The sequence below is a fragment of the Mobula birostris genome, chromosome 12 (assembly GCF_030028105.1).
Source record: "Mobula birostris isolate sMobBir1 chromosome 12, sMobBir1.hap1, whole genome shotgun sequence".
Lineage (NCBI taxonomy): Eukaryota > Metazoa > Chordata > Chondrichthyes > Myliobatiformes > Myliobatidae > Mobula > Mobula birostris.
In genome coordinates, this window is record NC_092381.1 from 23787111 (window position 1) to 23813639 (window position 26529).

At 41.9% G+C, this 26529-nt stretch overlaps 1 protein-coding gene across 3 annotated transcripts in view; it reads right to left on the bottom strand.

Moving 5' to 3' along the window:
• The window catches only part of LOC140205793 (rho GTPase-activating protein 29-like), a 73130-nt gene extending 49771 nt beyond the window's left edge, over nucleotides 1-23359 (bottom strand). Inside the window, exons 1-2 of one of the 3 annotated variants that reach the window (XM_072273481.1) lie at nucleotides 23052-23359; nucleotides 20283-20628 (exon numbers count right to left, since the gene is read on the bottom strand). In XM_072273481.1, the coding sequence (XP_072129582.1) occupies nucleotides 20283-20541 (259 nt within the window). In that variant the 5' untranslated portion in view covers nucleotides 20542-20628; nucleotides 23052-23359. Of the gene's footprint in view, nucleotides 1-20282; nucleotides 20629-21700; nucleotides 21779-22888 lie in introns of those variants that run through there. The other 2 variants (XM_072273478.1, XM_072273480.1) reach the window with 2 other exon arrangements.
• Between the last annotated feature and the right edge of the window lie 3170 nt (nucleotides 23360-26529).

The window sequence follows — 26529 nt, forward strand, 5'->3', positions numbered from 1 at the left end:
AAGGTTTAAACGTCAGAAGTGCAGAAGGACTTGGGCGTCCTTGTGCTAGACTCCTGGAAGGTAATGTACAGGTCGAGCCTGTTGTAAAGAAGGCAAATGCAATGTTGGCATTTATTTCAAAGGGAATAGAATATAAAAGCAAGGAGATAATGCTGAACCTTTATAAGACACTAGTCAAGCCACATGTGGAGTACTGTCAACAGTTTTGGGCCCCATATCTCAGAAAGGATGTGTTGGCATTGGAGAGCATTCAGAGGATGATTCTGGGAATGAAGGGATTAATATATGAGGAGCGTTTGGCAGCTTTGGGCCAGTACTTCCTGGAATTTAGGAGAATCCAAGGGGATCTCATTGAAACCTACCAAATGTTGAAAGGACTAGATAGGGTGGATGTGGAGAGGATGTTTCCTATGGTGGGGGTATCCAGAATTGCAGGGCATAGCCTCAAAACTGAGGGGCGACCTTTTAGAACGGATGCAAGGAGAATTTTTTTTAGCCAGAGAGTAGTGAATCTGTGGAACGTTCCACTGTGGAATGCTCCGCCACAAACTGTGATGGAGGCCAAGTCCATGAGTATATCTATGATGGAAGTTGATCGTTTCCTGATTGGTCAGGGCATCAAAGGTTACAGCGAGACTGCAGGTGTATGGGATCGAGTGGGATCCTGGATCAGCCATGACAGAATGGCAGAGCAGACTCAATGCGTGGAATAGCCTAATTCTGCTTCTATGTCTTATGATGCTTGCCCATTTGCCTTCACTTATTGACTAGTACTTATTGACTACAGCTCCACTTTCAATACTATAAATCCAAGCAATCTCATCTCAAACTCCTAAAATGGGACTCAACACTTCCCTAAGCAAATGGATCTCTGACTTTCTAAACAACAGACTGCAATCACTAAGGATAGCAGCAAAACTTCCACAACTATCCTCATCACTGGTGCCCTACAAGGCTGTATCCTCCAGCCCACTACTCTATTCCCTTTCCACTCACAACCGTGTGGCCAGATTGTGCTCCAACTCCATCTACACCAGGGGTTCTCAACCTTTTTGGCTGACTTGATGTCTCTTCTAGTGAAGCCAAGGTCACGCAGCCACTTGTTTATTGCATTCACTCTCCAGAAATGGCTGCGTGACCTTAGCTTCACTAGAAGAGAGATCAAGTCAACCAGCAAGGCTGTAGCTGAGGCAGCAGAGAAAGGATCAGCATGGGTATGGACCAAGTATGTCCAGAGGGGCAGATAGTCAGACAGTGTATACATATCTTGCAAACCCTTCAGTAGTTGCATAGACACCTGAAGAGCAGATTATTTGTTGGATGGAAGTGACCAACAACTCTGATAGAGGCAGATGCCAAGCTTTTAAGCTCACCAGTGGGAGGTGGTGCTTTAGCACTGCTGGCCCACCGCCTCAAGGGAGTCTTGATCATATGCGGGCCGAAACTCCTGAAGACAGGTGGCAGATCAACTGATGATCCCACTGGTGACAGCACAGGACAGTTAACATCTTAGTCCACGTGTATTTTGTAACTCAAGACTATTGAATGGTTCTCTAGCATGATAAGAGGACTTTTGATCTCACAATTTATCTTATTGTCAACTTGCAATACACTCAGTATTGTAACACATTTTTGCCCTCGTTATTGCTTTACCTCAATGCACTGTTGTAATAAAATGATCTGTAATATGCAATATATCTGTAGTGTGCAATACGAGAGAAAATAAAGTGAATTACAGTAAATATAAAATAATTAAATTAAATAGTGCAAAAAAAAAGTAGTGAGATAGTGTTCATGGGTTCACTATTCATTCAGAAATCTGATGGCAGAACAGAAGAAACTGTTCCTGAATCTTTTGAGTGTGAGCCTTCAGGCTCCTGTACCTCTTCCCTGATGGTAGCAATGAGAAGAGGGCACGTCCTGGGTGATGGGGATCCTTAATGTTGGATGCTGCCTTTTTCAGGCATCGCTCCTTGAAGATGTCCTAGATATTATGGAGGCCAGTACCCCTGATGAAGCTAGGTTTACAAGTCTCTGCAACTTATTTTGATCCTGTGCTGTAGTGCCCCCTCCTTCATACCAGACAGTGATGCAGTCAGTTAAAATGCTCTCCACTGTACATCTGTAGAAATTTGCTAGTGTCTTTGGTGACGTAACAAATCTCCTCATACCCAAATGAAATGTAGCTACTGTCATGCCTTCTTTGTAACTGCATTGATATGTTGGGCCCAGGATTGATCCTTAGATGTACTGACATCCAGAAACTTGAAATTGCTCACTCTTTCCACTTCTAATCCCTCTATGAGGACTGGTGTGTGTTCCTTCATCTTACCCTTTCTGACTGAAGTCCACAATCAGTTCTTTGGTCTTACGAGTGCAAGGTTGCTGCTCTGACACCGCTCAACTTGCTGATATCTCGTTCCTCTATTCATCATCTGAAATTCTGCCAACAACAGTTCTGTTGTCAGCAAATTTATAGATAGCATTGGAGCTGTCCTAGCCACACAGTCATGGTGCAGAGAGAGTAGAGCAAGGAGCTAAGCACACATCTCTGAGCTGCACTAGTGTTGACTGTCAGCGAGATGGATATGTTATATGCAACTAATTTCACTGATATTTTGTGGGTCAATTATAAGATTGCAAACACCTATAAGCCATCAAATGACACATTAGTGACACTCTTCCCTGCAAATGGCAGTTAGAGAAAGAAGAAAAAGAGATCTGCACTGATTTAGTGCCTTTCACCACAACAGGATTTAACAAAGAAGATTACAGCCAAAAGTACTTTTGCAGTGTAATTATTTTGCTTACTTGTTTGCTCAGGCAAATGAGAGTTTGTCAAGGACAGGAGAGAAGGCACGTTGCAAACTTCAAGAATATCCCCAACTCTAATGGTGGAACGGCAAAGGCATTCAAAACTGTCTCTTCCACTAGTGGGTCCTTTTAATCACAGAAACCAGCCTTTAGCCTATTTTTTTTTTAAACCAACACATGATAGCACCAAAAGGCTGAGAACACCTGATACAAACTGAAACCCAATCACATTCTGATTCTCATGCTGAAAGGTTCCAGAATGAGCTGCATTTCTATAGTTTTTAATCGTAATAATTTGGAAAGTTGCCTAACTTTTCCTGTTCGGGGAAAAAAAGTCAACTTCAATTTAGGATCTGGACATAAATGCAAGACCTGCATTTATTTCCCACCCCTCTCAAAAAATATGGGTGAACTGCCTTGAAATGCTGCTGTCCTTCCAGTGAAGGCAATCACAGTGCAGCTGGGGAAGGAATCAAAGATTTCAATGCAGTGGCTGAAGTTCAGGGGTAGAGGTTGCAGATCTGAGAGCTGCAACTGAACAGTCTATTGGTCAAGTATTCTATGACTGGTAGAAACAGAATCCATGATCTGCCAGTGGTGAAGAGACTAAATGTACAGGGTGATGGACAGGCTATCAACCAAGCTTATTTCTGTCCTGGATAGCGTGGAGCTTTGAGTTGGCAGAATTGTACTTTACCAGCTAAGCAGAGATCATTCAATCATGCTTCTCACTTCCACCTTATAGATGGTGAAAATGCTTCAAGAAGTCAGAAGGCAAGTCGCTTAGACTCCTGGGACCAGATGCCCAATTGACTAGCTATATAAATATCATCGCTATGAGGGGAGGTTAATGTATTCCAACATCCGAATATCGGTTGCTGGATTCACCTATGGATGCTCAAGTTCTGTCCAATTCTCGCTACAGGGCATTTACTTGCATTTACAAAGGGAATTAATATTACACAGTCATTAATAATGTACCCATTTTGGTCTAACCTTATTATGGAAGGTTGGTCATTGATGAAGCACCTGAAGATGCTTGGGCCCAATGCACACCCCAAGAAAATCCTGGTGTGGTATCTCAGTCAGCAGAGTGACAAAACTAATAGTGCCAAAACTTGGGGTCAATATTGACCTGTGCTGTCTGTATTGTGTTTGTATGTTCTCCTTGTAGGTTTCCTCCACATTTGAAAAATTGAGTTATTAGCAATTAATGGCTATAGTAATTTATTCCCAGTGGGCAGGGAAGTGGGAGAATCCAAGGGAAATGACTGAATGTTGTAAGAGTAGGTTATAAGGAATATAAGTAGAGGAGCGGAATTGTTTTATGAGCCAAAATAGACTCAATGGGTCAAGTAGCCTCCTTCTGTGTTACAAAGAAGATATGGACCAAACTCACGGACAATCAAAGTGATACTCAAGTGTTATTAGCAATCTCCTCTGATATACTATTTGCACAATCCTACAATAATTTAGCTCATTGCAGTTGAGCACCAAATTACAATCACTAATATATATCTACAGCAAGCGTTGGTTAGTTGAGGAACTCTGGTTCAAACTTGATGACGTGGAATCTAAGATTCAAACACTATGACAGACCAGGGAGTGGGAGAATGTTGCTATGATTCAAGAGGCATTGGAATAACTACTTCAATTTCTGTTTGTGGTTAGGGATAAGAGAGTGTAACAGTATTTGAGGCAGGTTAGGGAATATCGGAGGAACCCCAGTCCTTGAGCTTGTCAAACAGGTCTGAGATTCTTGCTGCTTGTGCAGATGAGAGTGTGAGTTGTAGCAAACATGAGCAACCCAAGTGTGACTCCATGGTTCAGGAAGCTATTCAAGGGTGGGGGGGGGGCAGGGGGAAAAGAGGAGAGAGAGAGAAAGGAAAGACAGTTGTATTTGGTGATAGTATAGTCAGGGGAACAAACACAATTCTCTGTCACAAGGATCATGAGCCTCACAGGCTGCATTGCCTGCCTGGTGCCTGGGTTCGGGACACTATGTCTGACCTGAAGAGGAATTTGGACCAGGATGGGAAAGATCCAGTTGTTGTGCTCCTTGTGGGTCCCAACAACATGAATAAGGAAAGAGGTTCTGCTGAGGAAATGTGAACAGCTAGGAACTAAATTAAAAAGTAGAACCTAAAATGTAATCATCTCTGTAATGCTTCCAGAGCCATGTTCAAATTGGCAAAAGGTCAATAAAATTAGAGGGTTAAATTTGTGGCTCAAGGATTAGTAAAGGAGGTTGGCTTAAATAGGTGGAACACTGGCACCAATATTGTGGAAGCAGGGAACTGTTCTGATGGGACGGGGTCCAACTGAACCATACTGAGACAAGGGTCCTGGCGAATCACATAACAAGGGCCGTGGATACGGCTTTAGTAAACTAGATCGTGGAGGCTATTGGCTCAACAGACAGTAAACATATGGATAGAGTCAAAGGAAGTAGTAGTGCAGAGGAAGTTACTGAAGTATCCAGAATTTAAAAAAGACAAAGTTTAGGAAAAAAAATTAACTTCAGACAACATGGAGACAAACTTGAGAAGAAGAGTGGTGACTACAGGATGAAAGCTGTTATATTTGAATGCACACAGTGAAATTGGCAAGTACGATGTGGACATTAGTCATGGCTGAAAGACCACAGCTAAACATCCTATCAAAAAGTAGATGGCAGAGGTGGTGGGGTGGCTCAGTTAGTTAAAAGCACAAAATCAAATCCTTAGAAAGGTGCAGAATCCTTGTGAATAGAGTTAAGAAACCGCAAAGGTAAAAAGACCCTGATGGGAGTTATATGCAGCCTCTGAACAGTAGATTTGGGAAATGGCAATTCTACATTTGGTTTCATACAATGAACCAGATTTGATTAGAGTACTTAAGGTAAAGGAACCCTTAGGAGACCGTGATTACAATATAATAGAATTCACCCAGCAATTTGGGAGGAAGAAAAAATCCATTGGTTTTACAGTTGAGTAAAAGGTAACTATAGAGGCATGAGAAAAGGAGATGACCAAATTGGTTGGCAAGTGACCCTGGCAGGGATGATGGTAGAGTACAACAACAAGAGCTTCAGGAAGTAATTCAGAAAATGCAGGATTATTTCATCCCAAAGGCGACAACACATTCTAAAGGGAGTACGAGGATGAGGCAAGGTGGTAAGGGAAGTCAAAGCCAGCATAAAAGGAGGGGGCATACAATATTGCAAATAGTAGCAGGAAATTAAGAGAATTGGGAAACTTTTAAAAAACTAACAGAAGGCAATTAAAAAAGCCACAAGGGGAGAAAAGATGAAATGTCAAGGTACGCTAGGGAATAATACAAGAAGATACCATAATTTTTTCCGAACATAGTGGATACCAGTTAATCGGGACACATCAGGACCAATACATTTCAGCCAATTAAGCGGCTGCCCCAATCAGCTGAAGTTCCATAGAAATAATTTAAAAGGTATTTAAAAAAAAGAGAAACTACGGTGTAACTGAGTAATAAATTAAGTACTTAAATGAAATAGAGAATAAATTAGATCCCAAGAAAAAAGAGTCTTGGTGATAGTATGGATGACTTGCAGTGGACTGAAAAGCTTGAGCATGTAAATATTAAGGAAGAGAATGTGCTGGTGCTTTTGGAAAGCATCAAGTTGGGTAAGTCACCAGGATCAGACGGGTTGTACCCCAGGCTACTGTGGGAACCTAGGGAGGAGACTGCTGAGCCTCTGGTGATAATCTGTGCATCATCAATGAGGACGGGAGAGGTTCTGGAGGATTGGAGGGTTGCGGATGTTGTTCTGTCATTCAAGAGAGAGTAGAGATAGCCCAGGAAATTGTAGGCCAGTGAGTCTTACTTCAGTAGTTGGCAAGTTGATGGAGAAGATCCTGAGAGGCAGGATTTATGAACATTTGCAGAGGCATAATATGATTAGGAATAGTCAGCATGGCTTTGTCAAAGGCAGGTCATGCCTTACGAGCCTGACTGGAATTTTTGAGGATGTGACTAAACACATTGATGAAGGTAGAGCCGTAGATGTAGTGTATATGGATTTCAGCAAGGCATTTGATAATGTACCCAATGCAAGGCTTATTGAGAAAGGAAGGTGGCATGGGATCCAAGGGGACATTGCTTTGTCGATCCAGAACTGGTTTGCCCACAGAAGGCAAAGAGTAGTTGTAGATGGGTCATATTCTGTATCGAGGTCGGTGACCAGTGGTGTGCCTCAGGAATCTGTTCTGGGACCCCTTCTATTCGTGATTTTTATCAATGACTTGGATGAGGAAGTGGAGGGATGGGTTAGTAAATTTGCTGATGACACAAAGGTTGGTGGTGTTGTGGATAGTATGGAAGGCTGTCAGAGGTTACAGTGGGACATTGATAGGATGCAAAACTGGGCTGAGAAGTGGCAAATGGAATTCAACCCAGATAAGTGTGAGGTAGTTCATTTTGGTAGGGTAAATATGATGGCAGAATATAGTATTAATGGTAAGACTCTTGGCAGTGTGGAGGATCAGAAGGATCTTGAGGTCCGAGTCCATAGGACACCGAAAGCTTTGGTGTAGGTTGACTCTGTGGTTAAGAAGGCATAAGGTGCATTGGCCTTCATCAACCGTGGGATTGAGTTTAAGAGCTGAGAGGTAATGTTGCAGCTATATAGGACCCTGGTCAGACCCCACTTGGAGTACTGTGCTCAATTCTGGTCGCTCATTACAGGAAGGACATGGAAACCATAGAAAGGGTGCAGAGGAGATTTACAAGGATGTTGCCTGGATTGGGCAGCATACCTTATAAGAATACGTTGAGTGAAGTCAGCCTTTCTCCTTGGAGCGACAGGGGATGAGAGGTGACCTGATAGAGGTGTAGAAGATAATGAGAGGCATTGATTGTGTGGATAGTCAGAGGGTTTTCCCAGGGCTGAAATGGCTAGCATGAGAGGGCATATTTTTAAGGTGCTTGGAAGTAGGTACAGAGGAGATGTCAAGGGTAAGTTTTTTTAAAAATGCAGAGAGTGGTGAATGCGTGAAATGGGCTGCCGGCGGGGGTGGTGGAGGCGGAAACGATAACGATAGGGTCTTTTAAGAGACTCCTGGATACATACATGGAGCTTAGAAAAATAGTTATTGGAAGAATTCATCCAGTGTATGCTGCAGTGTTCTTTTCATAGACTGTAAGTGAACAAAATCAGCGCGGACACCTAGTGCAGATAATGGACTGCCTTCATGCAATGTTTTTGAAAACTGTATCCTCCAAATCTTCATTTTCATTGTGACATTTAAGATGACTGTCATTTTCAAATTCTTCATAGTTCCTAACCAGATGAAGTAGTGAAATAGTTTCATTTTCACTCCCGGCGATTTCTGGTATCTGCAACCTAGAATGTTTGAATACATAGTGAGCAAAACAGTTCTGAATTGTCTGCTGTGGCAAAAATCACTGCTTTTTGAACACAAACACGTGCAACTGATGCTATTTAAAAACTGCACACTCCAAGCACGTAGTGTCCAACAGCCACACAAGTGCAGGTGACTGACTCTAGTTAGAAACTGTTCAGCAAGTCTCCTGTCCCAATTAAGCGGCAGCATCCCAAATAAATGAAGTGAAACCTGGCTATTTTCTCAAATTGTTTTTGTTATTTAAGAGTTGTCCCAAATAAGCGGCTGCTCTGATTAACCAATGGCCCAATTAATCCAGAATCTACTGTATATAAAGTGAAAGACTGGACATGGGAGTGCGTAAAATGATGCTGGAGAGGTAGTAATGGAGAATGGCAGATATGGCGGATGAACTAAATGACTATTTTACATCAGTTTTCTCCGTAGATGACGTCAATGTGCCAGAAATTTAAGCGTTGGGGGGGAGGGGGGAAGAGAGGGAGAGAGGTGAACATAGTTCTTATTACTAAGAGGGTGCTGGGGAAACTGAAATTTACCTGATCAAATGGGCTTGTGTTCTGAAATTGGTAGCTAAAAAGACTGTGGAAGCATCAGTAGTGATCATTTAAGAATCATGATTATTTAGTAATCACTAGAGTCAGAATGGTTCCAGAGAACTGGGAAAAAAACTCTCTCTTTCCCTCCTTATAAGGGAGGGAGGCAAAAAACAAGAGATTGTGGGCTAATTAGCCTGTCTTCAGTAGTTGGTAAGATTTTAAAGTCCATTATTATGGATGAGGTTTCAGGGTATTTCGAAGCACAAATTAAAATAGGTCCAAATCAGCTTTTAGGGGAAATCATGCCCGACAAAGCTGTTGGAATACCTTAAGGAAATAACAAGGAGGATAGACAATGCAGTCTCTTTTGTGACTCCTTCATGCATACCTCAGACATCCCACCTCTCCCAGAAGGTCTGGGAGTCTCCCGCAAATTAATAGTGGCTCCCTGATGCCTGCAAATTATATACAATGTCCCAAAAATTGATTTTTTTGAGCGCGAGCATAAGAGAACGCGCGCAAGAGAGCAAGAAAGCCAGCGCGAGAGAGCGCACGAAAGCAAGCGCAAGAGAGGGTGAGAGCAAGAAAGCGCGAGAGCAAGAGCGAGAGAGTTCCAAAAAAAGTCAGAGTGGCAGAGTGTTCCAAAAGAAAACATAAAACGTACGTCACCCCAGACTACACTAAAGTGTACCCCTGCCTAATAGGGGTCAAAAATAATGACAGTGTTGCTCGCTGCACTATTTGCAACAGTGACTTTTCTATTGCCCATGGTGGGTTAAGACTGCAAAAGACGTGGTGAGTTTAACAGGTGTCAGTCGTTCATTAGCATAGCTAACGTTATTTAAACTAGCTGGCTAGCTGTTAAGGAGCTACTCTATTGCAGACATCCCACCTCTCCCGGAAGTCTCCCGCAAATTGATGATGCTACCTCCCTGAAATGAGTTTTTGCAGGGTGGGATGTCTGATACCTTACAATTCTCAAGAGGCTTGCTTGATTTTTGTTTTGTAAAACTTAAGTATACGTCCTTCTTCCTCTTAACTAAACGTTCCACCTTTATCATCAGCTGTGACTCCTTTATTGTACTATCCTTTCCTTGTATCAGGGGATAAACCTACGCAGAACCTCAAGCAAGTGGTTCCAAACCAACCACATTTCTGCTATGTACTTCCCCGAGAATATTTATACTGAATTTACTCTCCCAATTTCCTGACTAATAACTTTGAAATTAGCCCTCCGCCAATTAGATACTTTCTCATATTGTCTGCTCCTATCTTTGTCCATGGCTGTGCGAAAGGTTAGGGAGCTCTGAAATGCTCATCCATAGAGAGGTCCATCACCTGACCACGTTCATTGTCTTGTACTAGATCCAGTATGGCCTTTCTTTTAGTTAGCTTGTCCATATACTGCATCAGGAATCCTTTCCAGACACACCCAACAAATTCTGCCCTACCTAAACCTTTTGCACTAAGGAGGTCCCATATTTAAGGATCGATGTGCTGGAGGATCCAGGTGAGGTTTACAAGATTGATTCTGAGTTGAGAATGTTAATATGTGAGAAATGTTTGACGGCTCTGGCCCTGTACTTACTGGAGTCAGAGGATGGAGGGATCTGAATGAAACCTACCAAATATTGGAAGGCCTAGATAGAAGGATTGGAGGAAAAAGCCCCAGAATAAGAGGAATTTCCTCTAAAGCAGAGATGATGAGGAATTTCTTTAGCTAGAGGTTGAGGAATTAATTCCCACAGGCAGTTGCGGAGGCCGAGAAATTGCGCATATCTAAAGCGGAGGTTGATAGTAAGGTTATAGGGAGAAGACTGGAAAATGAGGTGGGGGGGGGGGGGGGGAGAGAAATAAATCAGCCTGATTGAATGGCACAGCAGAAACAATGGAGAGAATGACCTAAATCAGTGATATGCCTTATGAGGTAAAAATAATCAAAAAATTTAAATACCGGGGTGAAGAATGAAAAAGTTAAGACAGCATTTAACCAAGTTTTGCACCAAGGAGCTTTAGCAAAATTGAAGCCAATCGAATCAAAGGGAAAACCATCCACTGAATGTAACACAAAAAGACAGTTGTCTTTCTTACTTCTTGGATGTCAATCGCAGCCTAATGAAAAAAATTGTAATATTGTATAGAAAAATGTCCTAGTTCCAACCATCTTCAGCTGCTTCAATTACCATCACCTGGATAATCCTTCTAACTGTAATTCCTCAGAAAATGACAGTCTAAGCCTACAAGCAGCTTTCAAGCTATGGCTGATAAGTAACAGATATATCTGTAGTGTGAATATTTCCAAGAGGCATAGGTGTACAAACAATCCTTGTAACATTCAGCAGCACATCTCTGCAGAACGCTATTGGACAAAACCAGACAGAAACTGATTGGCCAAATTAATTCTGAAGTTGTAAAAGTAAAAACTAAAATTTTGATAGAATATTCCATCTGCCTGATGAGTGCAATTCCAGAACTGATTGATGACATTCCTTCTTTTATTTTAAGCATTCATTTTCTTCTGGTGCACCGTGTCTGTGGCATGGGCCATCTGTAAAGTATATAGCAGCAACTCATCACAGCTTCAGAAGCACCTCCCAAACATGTAATATTTACTATCCAGTTCAAGAAAAGAAAGTCCATTGGAATGTCCCCATCTCTAGGTTCTCATCCATGGCTTCAGACTCTGATTTGAAAAAAATTATATACAACCACCATTACTTCTCCTCTGGGTTAAAACAGAGAAATTGCCTAAAGTGGGAGTAGATTAGGTAAAAGATGTGCCCCAATGCCTACACATTCAAGACACAAAAAATTGTTCAGTGAGAACATACCAAAAAAATTAAAACAGGAAGATAATTCAATTGTTAGACACTCTTCATAGTTCAGTTCAGCATGAAAACCTAAGTAGGGCCTATATTTTTCAGATTGTACAATCATAAGAATCTCATGAAAATCTTGAAAGCAAGATGCATAGAATATTTAATTGCTTACAAAAGAAGCCATTCAGTTCATTGAGTCTATGTTTGCTTTGCTGTCTGAGTCATTCCTCATAGCTCTGCCAGATTATGCATTGGTCTATTCTTCCTATAATTTATGAAGATTTAAGACCTGAGGTTTATGAAGGGAGAGAGGAGGAGAAAGCAACATACACCAGGCTGAAAGCCAGGCATGGACAAGTGACTGAAAAATTGGACTGTGATTGGTTGAGATGATGTAGTCCTGCCACAATGCAAGCCCTGTCTATTTTGTGAGAAACTGGAAAAAATGAGGTGGGATTACAGCAAGACAAGGCAAAACGCAGGTTTTGGGTCCACACTCGGGAAAAGAGAATTGAGTGTAAACATTCAAAAAACATCACTGAAGTTAGATTTTATATTTCAACTTTCTGCACTTGATTAGGCCATAAAGCTTAATTTTTAAGGGTTTTGTTCAACACCAAATTGGAATAAATTACATCATTTAAAAGATTTTTTTTGGTAGCAATATCCCTTTCGCGGGTATACCTTTCATTTAGCCAAAAAATGACAGTTCAAACCAAATTACGTGAGCAATGTCGTCTAATTACTCATTCAGAGTTAAATAGTTCAAAAGCAATTTGGCCAAACTATGGCAACACACATCAAAGTTGCTGGTGAACGCAGCAGGCCAGGCAGCATCTCTAGGAAGAGGTGCAGTCGACGTTTCAGGCCGAGACCCTTCGTCAGGACTAACTGAAGGAAGGGTGAGTAAGGGATTTGAAAGTTGGAGGGGGAGGGGGAGATACAAAATGATAGGAGAAGACAGGAGGGGGAGGGATGGAGCCAAGAGCTGGACAGGTGATAGGCAAAAGGGGATACGAGAGGATCATGGGACAGGAGGTCCGGGAAGAAAGACCGGGGGGGGGGGGGGACCCAGAGGATGGGCAAGAGGTATATTCAGAGGGACAGAGGGAGAAAAAGGAGAGTGAGAGAAAGAATGTGTGCATAAAAATAAGTAACAGATGGGGTACGAGGGGGAGGTGGGGCCTTAGCGGAAGTTAGAGAAGTCAATGTTCGTGCCATCAGGTTGGAGGCTACCCAGACAGAATATAAGGTGTTGTTCCTCCAACCTGAGTGTGGCTTCATCTTTACAGTAGAGGAGGCCGTGGATAGACATGTCAGAATGGGAATGGGATGTGGAATTAAAATGTGTGGCCACTGGGAGATCCTGCTTTTTCTGGCGGACAGAGCGTAGATGTTCAGCAAACGGTCTCCCAGTCTGCGTCGGGTCTCGCCAATATATAAAAGGCCACATCGGGAGCACCGGATGCAGTATATCACCCCAGTCGACTCACAGGTGAAGTGTTGCCTCACCTGGAAGGACTGTTTGGGGTCCTGAATGGTGGTAAGGGAGGAAGTGTAAGGGCATGTGTAGCACTTGTTCTGCTTACACGGATAAGTGCCAGGAGGGAGATCAGTGGGGAGGGATGGGGGGAACGAATGGACAAGGGAGTTGCGTAGGGAGCGATCCCTGTGGAATGCAGGGGGGGAGGAGGGAAAGATGTGCTTAGTGGTGGGATTCTGTTGGAGGTGGCGGGAGTTATGGAGAATGATATATTGGACCCGGAGGCTGGTGGGGTGGTAGGTGAGGACCAGGGGAACCCTATTCCTAGTGGGGTGGCGGGAGGATGGAGTGAGAGCAGATATACGTGAAATTGGGGAGATGCGTTTAACAGCAGAGTTGATAGTGGAGGAAGGGAAGCCCCTTTCTTTAAAAAAAGAAGACATCTCCCTCGTCCTAGAATGAAAAGCCTCATCCTGAGAGCAGATGCGGTGGAGATGGAGGAGTTTCCACCAGGAATAGGGTTCCCCTGGTCCTCACCTACCACCCCACCAGCCTCCGGGTCTGACGAAGGGTCTCGGCCTGAAACGTCGACTGCACTTCTTCCTAGAGATGCTGCCTGGCCTGCTGCGTTCACCAGCAACTTTGATGTGTGTTGCTTGAATTTCCAGCATCTGCAGAATTCCTGTTGTTTGCTTATTAAATGAAGTTCTTCCAAATCCCAAGAATATATTTTTCAAAAGCATAAGCTTCAACATAGAAACTATACAAGTGACAGATCTAGGCATTCCGAAACACCACAAAACCAAATACTGTGAATCAGAATTATTACCCCTGGCATATGCCATGAAATTTGTTGTTATATTACAGCAGTACACTGCATAAATAATGATATATTACAGAATATGTATATGTGTGTTAAATTAAACATGTAGTTCAAAAAGAGGAAAAAAAAGCAGAAGGGTGGTATTCATGGGTTCAATGTCTATTCAAAAATCTGATGGCAGAGAAGAAGCTATTCCTGAATCATTGAATGTGTGCCTTCAGGCTCCTGCACCTCCTCCCTGATGGCATCAATGAGAAATGGGCATGTCCTGGGTGACTGGATTCTTTAATGGTGGATACAGCCTTTTGGCAGTATTGTTCCTTGAAGATTTCCTGGATGCTGGGGAGACTAGTGCCCATGATGAAGCTGACTGAGTTTACAACTTTAGGCACCTTATTTCGATCCTGTGCAGTGTCTCCCCCCTCCTCCCCCATACCAGACGGTGATGCAGCCAGTTAGAATGCTCTCCACAGTACAATTACATCAGCACAGGTAAAGCTAGTAGCACAGTAAGATCTTACAAAGTGATACAAAAAGTCAAAATGCTAATTTATTTTGAGATACAGCACCACCTTGTTGCCCACCTATTTAACTCTAGCTTAATCACAGAACAATTTACAATGATCAATCAACCTATCTTTGGATTGTGGGAAGAGACCAGAGCACCTGGAGGAAACCCACATGGTTCACAGACAGAATGTGCAAACTCCTTGTAGACAGCACCAAAATTGAACACTTGAACACCCCGAGCTGTAATAGGCTCATAATAGTGATACTACTTGAGGAATAATCATTTGCCAAAAGGTTTAAAATTTGCACATTCTCACTGTGACCACATAGGTTTTCCCAGGACGCTATAGCTTCCCTCCGCCCCCCCCACCGCCACATTCCAAAGATGCAATGGTCGATTAATTAACCACTGTTAAGTTAACCCTGGTGTATACAGATAGTCAGAATCAGGAAGGTCACAGGGAAACAAGGGGAAAATGGCTAAATGTGATTGCCCTAGGATGCAGCAAAGATTCAATGGGCAGAATGGAATACAACAATATAAATTCTATTACATATTGTATTATCTGAACTTCTGCGTTGCTGTGCAGAACCTGTCAATGTGGTTAATTCTCTGAAAGGAGTTTACAAATGAGAACACCAGAGAACTAAGGCAATCAAAGCTTTACCTCTGCATATTTAAAACATTTCAACATTGAAGCAATATTAAAAAGTAATTAACATTACCTAAGATATGCTAAAAACACCCAGATGACAGTGAAGCAACAACACAGCAGTCATGAATTGAATCAGGAACAAAGCAATTGAAACACTTCTTTGGAATTCCATTTGTGTACCATGGGGAGTAAACAGGAATGCAAAGATTTAGCTGATGTGCTCTACAGAGGGATGCAATTTTACAGATAATAACACGATTGTTGAAACAATTCTGAAATGACACAGACCATAATGAAGCACTCCCAAGAGTGTTCATAAGAATTACACAACTCTAGCCTATCCAAGTTCACATCAAGCAAACATATACACCAATACTATACTAATCCCAATATATTCTACCACATGCTACACGGTAGGGACTATTTACACAGGCATATCTTTGGAATGTAGAAGATAACCAGAACACCTACAAGAAGCTCAAACAGTCACAGGAAGAACATGCAAACTACACACACACACCAGACTTCAGGACTGCAGCTACAAGACAATAGCTCTTAACTGTACTACTGTGGCATTGTGACATTTGTAACATTTGTTATGAATCCTACTACATGGGATGAAGTGTAATCATCTTTGTGTTCTGTGCCAGTAATTTAAGAAAGCAGAACATATTTTTAACCAGGAAATGCACAGCATCAGAGATCAAGAGGAAAAAACAGGTTATGTTTTGAATGAATGTAACAATTACCTAGGGAGAGGTTTATGATTTATACTTTGCTTAAAATTAGTTCAGCAAATGTTAAAATAAAATTCATAATCCTTAATTTTATCTACAATCTATTCATTTCTAATCTGTCAAAAATCTACACTCTTCCTTTCTTTCTCAGTGCTCATAAGGCTCCAGAATTATTTCCTCAACCTTTTTAACATATTGCCTTCCAGTTTCCTACTTCACCCCACCCCGGTTTCACCTATCATCTTCTAATTTGTCCTCTTCCCCCCCCCCCACCCCCCCACACCTTCTTATTCTGGCTTCTTCCCCAACTTCCTTTCTAGTCCTGATGGAAGGTTTTGGCCTGAAATGTTGACTGTTTATTCATTTCCATGGATGCTGCCCGATTTGCACCGTCCCGATGTCCATCAGTATTTTGCATGTCTTGCTTTGACTTTCAGAATTACATGAATGCCTTAGAGGGTAATAAAAATGGATTTATGAGATTTAGTACCAGATTTGAGATATTCTAGATAAAAACTGAAGCTGAAGAAACCAGAATTGCTTCAATTTAAGCAAATAAACTGAAAGGTTATTTGATGGTGCTATACAAGATCATGTGAAGTTTAGCCAGTAATCCAAGGATTTGGAAAGTAGTGAAAAACTGCAGGGAGAACGCAAGCAAAAACCATTTTAAGAATGCAAAGAAGCAATATTGATCTAAAACTTACTGATTAAGTGCGGTGCCAATATTGCCAATCTTTCAAATTTCAATACTTTCAAATGGGAACTGGTTTGACAGGCAGTGGCGGAAATCAGCTTGAAGGGTTATAGGAAAATAGCAAGGAATGGATCTGAACAGATTGCTTTGAAACAAGTGACATACATTTGATGTGCTAAATAGTACTATTGTGGCAGAACAATTCGATGTTATGCCACACAGGCTTTTGGATATTTTATAGTATCATTAATTTCCCAAGAGAACTAGGTGAGCAAACTCATTAAATACACAACCAAGGGCAAATTTTGCATTCCTACTCTGCTGAAATATAGATAAGTTAAACACTCACTGCTGAGATTAGATATATAATACCTGCTTGTGTACACTAAACCAGCGTCAGAGCAGAAGCAAAAATATAAATATTTAAATTCGAAGTCAAGAAACAGCATTGGGGGAGAGTGGAAGAACCTACAAATGCATAAGGCATTCTGTATGATTCAGAAGAGGTAGTTTAGTTCATGGTTGGAAAGCTTGCTGGAAAGAGTGATATAATAGCAAAAAAGAAAGATTCTTTTCTTGTAGACACGATAAATGAACACCATGATCAACTCTCCCCAGGGCTATCCAATCTCAGTTATTATGTTATATTTACTGGGAAACTAGGGGATTTCTGGAAATCAAAAAACTGCAGATGCTGGCAATTAGAAATAAAAACAGAATATGTTGGAAACAATCTTGCAAGCAGCAGTTATGGAAAGAAACTGTTAAACATGTTAATGATCACCAGAAATGAGAAAGAGGAAAGCAATAGCAGTAAAAGTAGGGGGTGGGGAGGGGGGAAGATGGGAGTGCTAAATTATTTTTATTATTTCTTTAAAGTTGATGTTTTGCAATTCCTTATTGCAAAATTATGATGTTTGGCATTACTATTACCTGCTTATCTTAATGGGTATAGGAATTTTAATTTTAAAAATCACGACACCAAACAAACCCTTATACTTGGAACAAAACAGGATGTTGGAGGAACTCAACAGGTCAAGCAACATCTATGGAAGCTAAGGGTGTAATCTGACATTTCAGGTCAAGGCTCTGCACCAGGAAAGATGGCCAGTACATAGGTGGGGCGGAGTACAGAATGGTAGGTGATCGAGGGAATGAGATGGAGAAGGGAAGATGGGCCGATAGAACAAGATGAGCAGAAAGGATGGGAAAAGTGAACAAAGGGAGAAGAAAATCTGGTGGATAATTGAGTGTGTGGGGAAGGGGACTACAGGTATGCAAATTTTCTGATTTCAGGTAACTGCAAGCTACCTGAGACAAATACATGATGTTGTTCTTCCCATCTATCCTCGAACTCTGTGGCAGAAGACAAACAGGTTGGTACAGGTGTGAGAAAATGTTAAAACAACTTCCAACAAACCAACAACTGGAATGTCAAGATGGCCATTATGGATAGGGTACAGGTGCTCTCCAAAACGGCTGCCTAGTTCACTCTTGGTTTCACCAATTTGCAGGAGGTACGGTCACAAAGATCTGAAAGGGAAGTCTTTGCTGAGGATTGACTGTTCAGCATCACAGGCAGGCAGGGATAGTAAAGAGATAGCAAGGGTTGGAGCTGGACTGAAGCTTGGAATCAGAAGTGGGGAAAAGGAGAGAGGGGAAAGAGAAAAGTCAGGAGTGGTGACAGGGATGCAGTGGGATATGGGACCACAGGAGAATTGGGCTGGAGAGTGTCCTCTGTCAAGGATCAGAGGCCTGGAACTAGGTAAGAGAGGAAGTCTACATCAATTTTATACGACAAACATGGTGGAAACATAGTTTGGTGTGTTAAGAAGTGAGTTAAGGGACAGGAAGGAATTGACAGCGGTTGCCCAAAATGGGAAAGATGATCTATTTCAACTTTTGCACAATCTCTGCACACAAGTATGCAATGACGATTTCCATTACCCAAATGAATGGGATCTCAACTTTAAAATCACCAAAAACAAAAGCTATTCATTCACCTGTATTCTTTTCTGCTCTTTTCACTCATATTACTGAATTGAAATACAGGTTTCCCGTACCATCCGAAGGTACAGCGTACCTATGAAATGGTTCGTAAGCCGGAATGTCGTAAAGCGAAGAAGCAATTACCATTTATTTATATGGGAAAAATTTGTGAGCATTCGCAGACCCAAAAATAACCTACCAAATCATGCCAAATAACACATAAAACCTAAAATAACAGTAACATGTAGTAAAAGGAGGAATGATATGATAAATACACGGCCTATATAAAGTAGAAATACTTTTCCACAATCATTGCCGCACTGTCCACCGTAGCGAAAATCTCACGCAAGCGCTCTCAGCAAAAACACGGTGCAAGTGCTCTCGGCAGAAAATCTCACTCAAGCGCTCTCCAGTAACCTTTAAGCTATGAAGCTGCCAAATCATACCAAATAACATGTAAAAATATACAGCCGATACAAAGTAGAAATAATGTACGTACAGTGTAGTATCACTTACTGGAATCGGGAAGACAGCTTGCCAAGCACACTGATGATGGTGTCTGAGACTGAGTCGTCAGAGTTTGGGTGATGCAGTGGCCCCCACCCTCCGGGCCGCCGACCGATACCGATTCGCAAAGCATGCAGGGGTACAGCGGTAGCCCGGACGCATCCAGCACATCTTTAAGATAAAAGCCGAAATAAACAAGCTAATTAATTAGGTGCCAGGCAGCACCTAATTAATTAGCATGTTTATTTCGGTTTTTTTCTTAGAGATGTGCTGAGTGCATTCCAGCCACCGCTGCATTCTCCGCGAATCGGTATCCGTCCGCGGCCCGTTCGTTACTGCATTCGGTTTTGATTGTTATCCTTTCCTCTTCCAATTGCATCAGCTCTTCATCTATCAGTTCTTGGTCATGGGATGTCAAAACCTCTTCAACATCATCTTCGTCAACTTCCACAAGCCAAACTCAATTTGTCCTTACTTCGTTCACCACGATCAAAATGCTTTATTATGTCTAGTTTTACACTAAGTGTAACACCCTTACGAGCTCTTTTAGGCTTTTGCGATACCTTAGAACTCATCTTATAAACGGCTGCTCACAGGAACGTGTTTAAGCAATGCCGGCGAGAATGCCGTTCCGAATCCGGGGGTGAGTGGCTGCTCGGGGCGCATGCCGCCTTCTTTCGTAATGGTGAAAACACCTTCTGTTAGCGAAAACAGGGAACTAATGTAGGTCTTTCGTAACAGTGTGGTTTCGTTAAGCGAACGTTCGAAAAGCGGGGGACACCTGTATACTGCAGGAAATTCTATTGCATTATTCGGGTAACGCAGTCAAAGTTCACAACATCCATTACATTTTAAAACATACACAAATGGTGCTCTGGCTCCCAAAACCCATACCATTCAGATCTGAACATTTAATGAGCATTCTTCAATCACTGCTGAACAAAATACCTCAAAATTTCTTGGCAACAACACAGTGGGAGTCACCTTCACCACTTAAGAAACTTCTGTGGTTCAAAACCCCTCCTTCTCAAGGCATCTAGGAATGTGACTCTTTCAGTAAAGCCCATATCCAGGGATTGAACAAATAACGAGTTAATTTTATGAATGATGACAAGTTGAATGATCAAAGCATCTACAAGGCTAAAGGAACACTTTGCTTCAGGGAAAGGTTTCTCTGTACAAGAACACAAGTAACAACTTAAGCAGTATTTTGGCTTTGGCTGAGTTGCTACTTCCAAAGTTGTCACTATTTCTATGCTGCTTGCTTCAAATCATTAAAGCAAGCTTATTCACAGGAAATTCACGAATGAACATTAAATAAATAACCTACCTCCTGAAAGAAAGGCTTCTTTCAAATGCTCCAGTACATCTGCAAACTTCCTGACATCATTCACCAACTGCATTATGTATTCTGGATCCACAACTGGATTGTCATAACAGTCTGAGTTAGAGCTGATGCTGCTGACAGAACCACTCTTGACACTTCGGCCCATACTCCAGTTTCCTGAGCTGGGCAACACAAAGAAATTTGAACTGGATAAACGGGAGAAACCTAAACCACGTTTATTACTTCCAGTCTGTCGCAACATCCCAGCTGTTGCGATGCTTGCAAATTTCTCAGGATGATCTGAAGTCCGGGCTAAAAGACCATTTGCAAAAGTTTAGGACGACAGACCCTATGAAGAGAATAGAAAAAAACATTTAGTAATGTACTGAAGATAACCTCAAAACATTTTATTGGGAAGTTAGTTTCATTGAATCCCAACATGATCCAAACCATACCTTGTAGTCATATAATTGCAAAACATGGCAAAAACACAAATAAAAATTATTAAGTAGGAGTTGAAATTATTTTCTCTCACACATAATTGCTTCATTAAAATGTTATTCATAAATCTTTGAGTGACTTTCAGCACAACAGTCTTGTTGCTTAAATTAATGATTCAAGTTACCTGTCAGCTACACTATCTGCCATTCTCTGGATGCTCTAAAAGATATTCAACAGCACAATCTTTTCGATCATTTCGCAAAAGGGAGCAAAGCTGAAAGTCCCAATTGACCCAAATTCCCACCTATTACCCATTTTGTCCCCAAAAGCAAAATACAGTAATGCTACAGTCACCAGAATTAAGATTAAACTATTATCTGAGAAATAATTTACATACAAGTGTGAGAGTCAATGGATTTATCTACATTTCTGTAACATGGAATGGAGGAAAACCAAATCAGATTATAAAAACAATGTAAAGAGAACATGTGAAACTCATTTAAATTGATGCACAAAAATATCTCATAGAAATAGCATAACCTTCAATTTCTTTCTGAAGTGGTAACCCACATCAACATAATAATCTGTTGCAAGACTTTCCTGTTTTGTGCTGAGAACATAGATTGTAAACTTCAGCTTTTACAGAGCACGTTTTACCAGTATTGCCTCACAAGTTTAATAGACAAAACTTGTATTATTCATAAAAATAGGTTGATAAATTACATTACAGTCAAATTTCTGAAAAGAAAGCTGCTTTAGAAATCAAATGTTTGTGACAACCATACCAACAATTTCCTTTGCTAGTATGCAACAGAAGATAAACTGGGTCAAAATGGCAGGAACAAGCGTAGACCAGGTTTTTTTTACAAGCACCTAGTGAAAAACTCTACTCATGATACATGTAATCTGTGCAGTGAATACTTGCATTCCTTAATTAGATATCCTACGCCCAGTTCATCTGACTATTGTTGCTGACACACCTTCTGGACAATTTGACGATAAAACATTACGAGTGGCCCAAGCAGCAAAAGCTCCATTGCATTCTCAGATCAAACGTGGAAGACAAGAGAAATAAGGGGCTGACAGTGATGAAGTGGACAATGGTCCTAAAAGATAAAGTGTGCAAGGGATCTACCTCACTCTAAGAGTTCAGTATCATGGTGCAGACAATTGGCTGGGGGGGGGGGAGGGGGTCAAGAAAAGTTGCTGCAATGGGAGGAGCACCAGCACCGACTTAGGGAAGTGGCAATTTGGTGTTGGAGTTGTATATGCACCGAGTTGGGGAAGGGAGGTGTGGGTGCGGTGTTGGAGGCGCAGGTGCAGAGTTGGGGAGGGTGCTGGTGTTGGAGGCGACAGTCACAGAGCTAAAGAAGACAGGAGGGGGGTATTGGAGGCACTGGTGCACAGAATAGGGGAAGAGGACTGCTGGAGGCACGATGTACAGACTTTGCAAGGGAGATGCACAGTGTTGGGGAACAGGGTTGTCGAAGGCACCGGTAGTTGTGGAAGGAAAGTGGGGGGGGGCGCCAGTGTATAGTTTGCAAGAGAGATGGGGGTGTTGGGGAAGAGGGCTGTTGAAGGCGCCGGTGTAGAGCTGTGGAAGGTGGGGGGGGGGTAGTTGTTGGAACTTTTGGAAGCGCCGGTGTAGAGTTTGCAAGGGAGATGGGGGTGTTACAGCCGCTCCAGTGCACAGAGTTAGGGAGAAGGGCTGCTGAAGCGCTGGTGTAGAGTTGTGGAAGGAAGGAGGTGGTGGTGGTGGTGGTGGTGGTGGTGAGGGGGCGGAAATGTTGTAGACGCCGATGTAGAGAGTTGTGGAAGGGAAGTTGGGGGGGGGGGGAGGGAGGAGGAGGCGTTGGTCCGGTGTTGAGTTAGAGGGTCCAGCGCTGTAGGAACCCGCACCGCCGCCGCAAGCCCACCGGAAGGAGAGCACGCCGCCCGCCGGGCTGGGCTCCGCTCCGCTCCGCGCACCACGAGCCTCGAGTAACGGTCACTTGCTCTGCTTCACACCAGCAGGGCCAGCACACCGCTCCAAATCGCGTCGCCACCACTTCCAGGAGGGATCCCAGTCTCCCGGTTCGCGGCGCGGAGGGGAAAATCCCCTCCTGGGGGTCGGGACAACCGAGCCGAGCTGAGCCGTACCCCCGCCGCCAGCAGAAATCAACACTCACCCGCTTCACCGAGCTGGGGTTAGATCCCGCTAATGTTTTGGTTGTCATCGCCCTTTTGTTTTACGGAATCCTTGCAAGGCTGCAAAAGGCAGCGCTTGACGTCTCGCCACTTCGTCGCTGCTCGGGGGAGGGGGAGGAAAAAATCTCATCCGCCGCCGTTTACCTTCACCACTTGCCCAGCGCCCGCCTCGCCCCCGCGTGACCTCAGCCCGGGCAGCCGATTGGCCGAGCGCCGCTCCCTCCTCCCCCCGCCCGGGCCAGAAATCTGGTGCAGCCGTAACAGGTGAAGGGAGAGGGATCGGGTTGCATTGGCATTTGAGGGGTGGGCTGCTGAGATTTTTTTCTAATCCAGTGGAAAATTTTTGAGTACGTCAACGTCCGAGTGATGAAATCCAATCAAAATGCGAGCTTTAGAGGAAAACTGCACTGGCCAAGCAGTTCAGTGGAAATAAATGAGCTGTTTTATCTTCTGCCAGCCCTTCTTGCTTGCATGCATGGATATTTAACACTTACACATCCTAACATTCACGGAAGTATTGGAGACACGAGAGACTGCAGATGCTGGAAATTTGGAGCAACACACACAAAAATACTGGAGGAACCTGATGAAAGCTCTGGGCAAACATTCGGCTGTTCATTTCTCTCCGTAGAAGCTGCCTGAGTTCCTCCAGCATGTTGCTCCACGGAAGTGCTGCGGTGATCCAGGGCTTACAGCAACACGAATGATAAATAAGCCCCTGTCACATTTACTCACAAGGCTTGGTAGTGAGAGTAATTTAGGCACAAGAAACTTCAGATGTTGGAACTGAGACGGGATTGAAATGACCCAAATGTAGTTTCCATAGTTTCTCTTCAAATGTACTGATTTGTACATTTGCACATCCCTGAGAAAAAGCCCTGAGAAATATTTTTTTACGCGTGGATTTGTGCCTCACAAGCTCAAGCTGTTGGGGAGGGGAGGACAAAAGTAAAAACCAAGCTGGAAGTAATCACTAGACATTTCTTATTACATCTAATACTGACATTGAGGAAAGTATTTGCCCCTAGAGGTGAGAAAGAGAAAAATAATTATAATAGGTGGAACATCTTAGTATAAAATGAAGATTTTTTTTGTGTGTGGAAGGATTATTAAGGGCTTTTTCTTTGATACTTGGTGATTAAAATATTACAAAATTTTTCTTGTAACAAGATCACCAACAGTAGTTTTTCCTTTCACCGACGTCAACCCTTCAGGTCTCTGAGATGAAAGATTAACTTAAGTTTTTTTATTGGTCTAGTCGGGTATTCCAAATATCCTGAAAGGCAAATTAAGATAAACATGTTTGCAATTCACATACCTGAGGTAAGTATCAGAGTTTATGGAACACTAATATACTGTTCTGCAAGACGACGTGAAACTAAAGGTCTTTTGATACGTTTCTGGTTCCAGAGGTAAGAAAAAGCCGATGTCCTTAAAGATTTTTTCAGTCTTTTAATAGCATTTATTAACAGCTTATTTACATGTTACTTTAAAAAATACTCATCGACATAAAAGTAATTGGGGAATTACTCTGGAGGCAATATTCCCATATTCAAACAATATTGTGTGACTATTCGATTTAGAAAAAAAAAGCAAAAATTACAATTTGGCCCAGTCAAGGTCATGATAAAAGTTTGCAATAATTGAGAATATGGTGTAATCTGTAATAGATCCAAAGAGCAGGTTATAAATTGTGGGAGCAAATTTTAAAAAATGATTAAAGTTATGAATATGTTTTTGTTCTTTAAACAAATATTGAAATCTTCATTTTTTCCCATTGACCAGATGTTGTTGTCTTCTAACTATATTAAAATATTTCTTTTCCCTACAATCCTCTGCAGATTCACAGAACCAGACAATATGCCTTGAAGTGTGAATGTTTTTCAGCAAGAAAGAGGAAACAATTCTGGAGAACTGGATAGATAATTAAAAGCTGGTGTTCAAGACATTTGAACTGGGTTGGAATCAACCTAGAATGATGGGATGAAGGGAAACTATGGAAACTACATTTCAATCCCGTCTCAGTTCCAGCATCTGAAGTTTCTCGTGTCTCAGTCCTGCCCTGTCAAGTCCCCGCAGGGGAAATCATTCATACTACCAACTTTGCAATAACAGCCATACACTGTAGGTGTAGAAAATGGAAACTGTCAACATACTTACTCACTCTGTGGTGCCTGGAGGCTGAGGCATAGCTTTCAGTGAACACTATTACACAGAATTGAGAGTGTGATGCTGAATTTGACACGCTCAATTAGAAAACTTCCACTGCATGCAGAAACCTTGCTCACCCTGATGAGCAAAAATAACTGAATGTACAATGTACATAATATACTTTACTGAGTTTAGAGCATTTTTTAGACATGTCCCAAATTGTCGGTGTGTTTACTCTTTTCCCTGTCAGACAGAACATAAGACATAGGAGCAGAATTAGTCCACTTGGACTTTCTGCTCCACTGTTCAATCATGGCTGATCTATTATCCCTCTCAATCCTATCCTCCTGCCTTCTCCACGTAACCTTTGATGTCCTTACTAATGAAAAACCTATCAAACTCCACTTTAGATACACCCAACGACTTGACCTCCACAACCATCTGTGGCAACGAATTCCACATTCACCACCCTCTGGCTACTGAAATTTAGCATCCAATTAATTCTGTGCTAAACTCCCTATTGCCTTCATAGGACATGGAACTCAAAACTACAGAAGCTTATTTATATTTTTATGTAAAGTTACCATTATTACTCATTTTATATTTTACATTGAAATCTTGTATTCTGTTAGTCTGTGCTATGGACTTAACTGGACAAAGTGATGAAAAAACTCAGTCAAATAAGTTCACCTTATCTTATAATGGTTCAGGAAACAGCACTTTAACTTGATATGTGATCACTTATTAAAATATTTGATTTATATGTTTTGTTCTAAATATTTTATCTTTTTATAATGAAAAATCATATGAATATCCAGTCTTCCAAACCTGGTAAAAAGAGTCAGTGATGGTAAATAGACATAGTAGATTTTAATACATAAGACTTGAATGGGGAAAAGTTGGATAATCTATATATAAGAAAATATTTAACTCATAGTTATAAGAATTTAAAGCAATACATCAAAAGCCCTTGACACATGCCTTTGAGGCAAGGCCACGAAGAAAAGAAAGCTGACAGATAATGGTACAGAATATGGAAGGTTTTAAGACGATAGAGAACATTGCCTAGAATTGCTAGGATGGTGCAAAGAAGAGCAAAGATGAAGAATGGGTTAGGAAAACTGGGACATGATTAATTACAAGGTATTTAGGACAGAGAGCAGGAGAATCACTGTTGTGAAGAGAACTGAGGCATAGTTAATGAATGATGAATGATGCACGCGTCTATAAGAATTTTTTAGACTGGGACGTATAGATAGGAAGATATAAGATTATCGTAATAGGAAACAAATGATAATGGATTGTAAGTACTATTCCTGCTGTGCATAAACATTTGATTCTTTCAGCTAAGTACACTATTTCCCACTTGTAATTTCAAAGTGTATCAAAATCTGCATGTTGAAAACAGCTGTGCTTCCTAAGATGCCATTAAGGTTTTCTACGTAACTATAGTCTATGAAACATTGTAGGT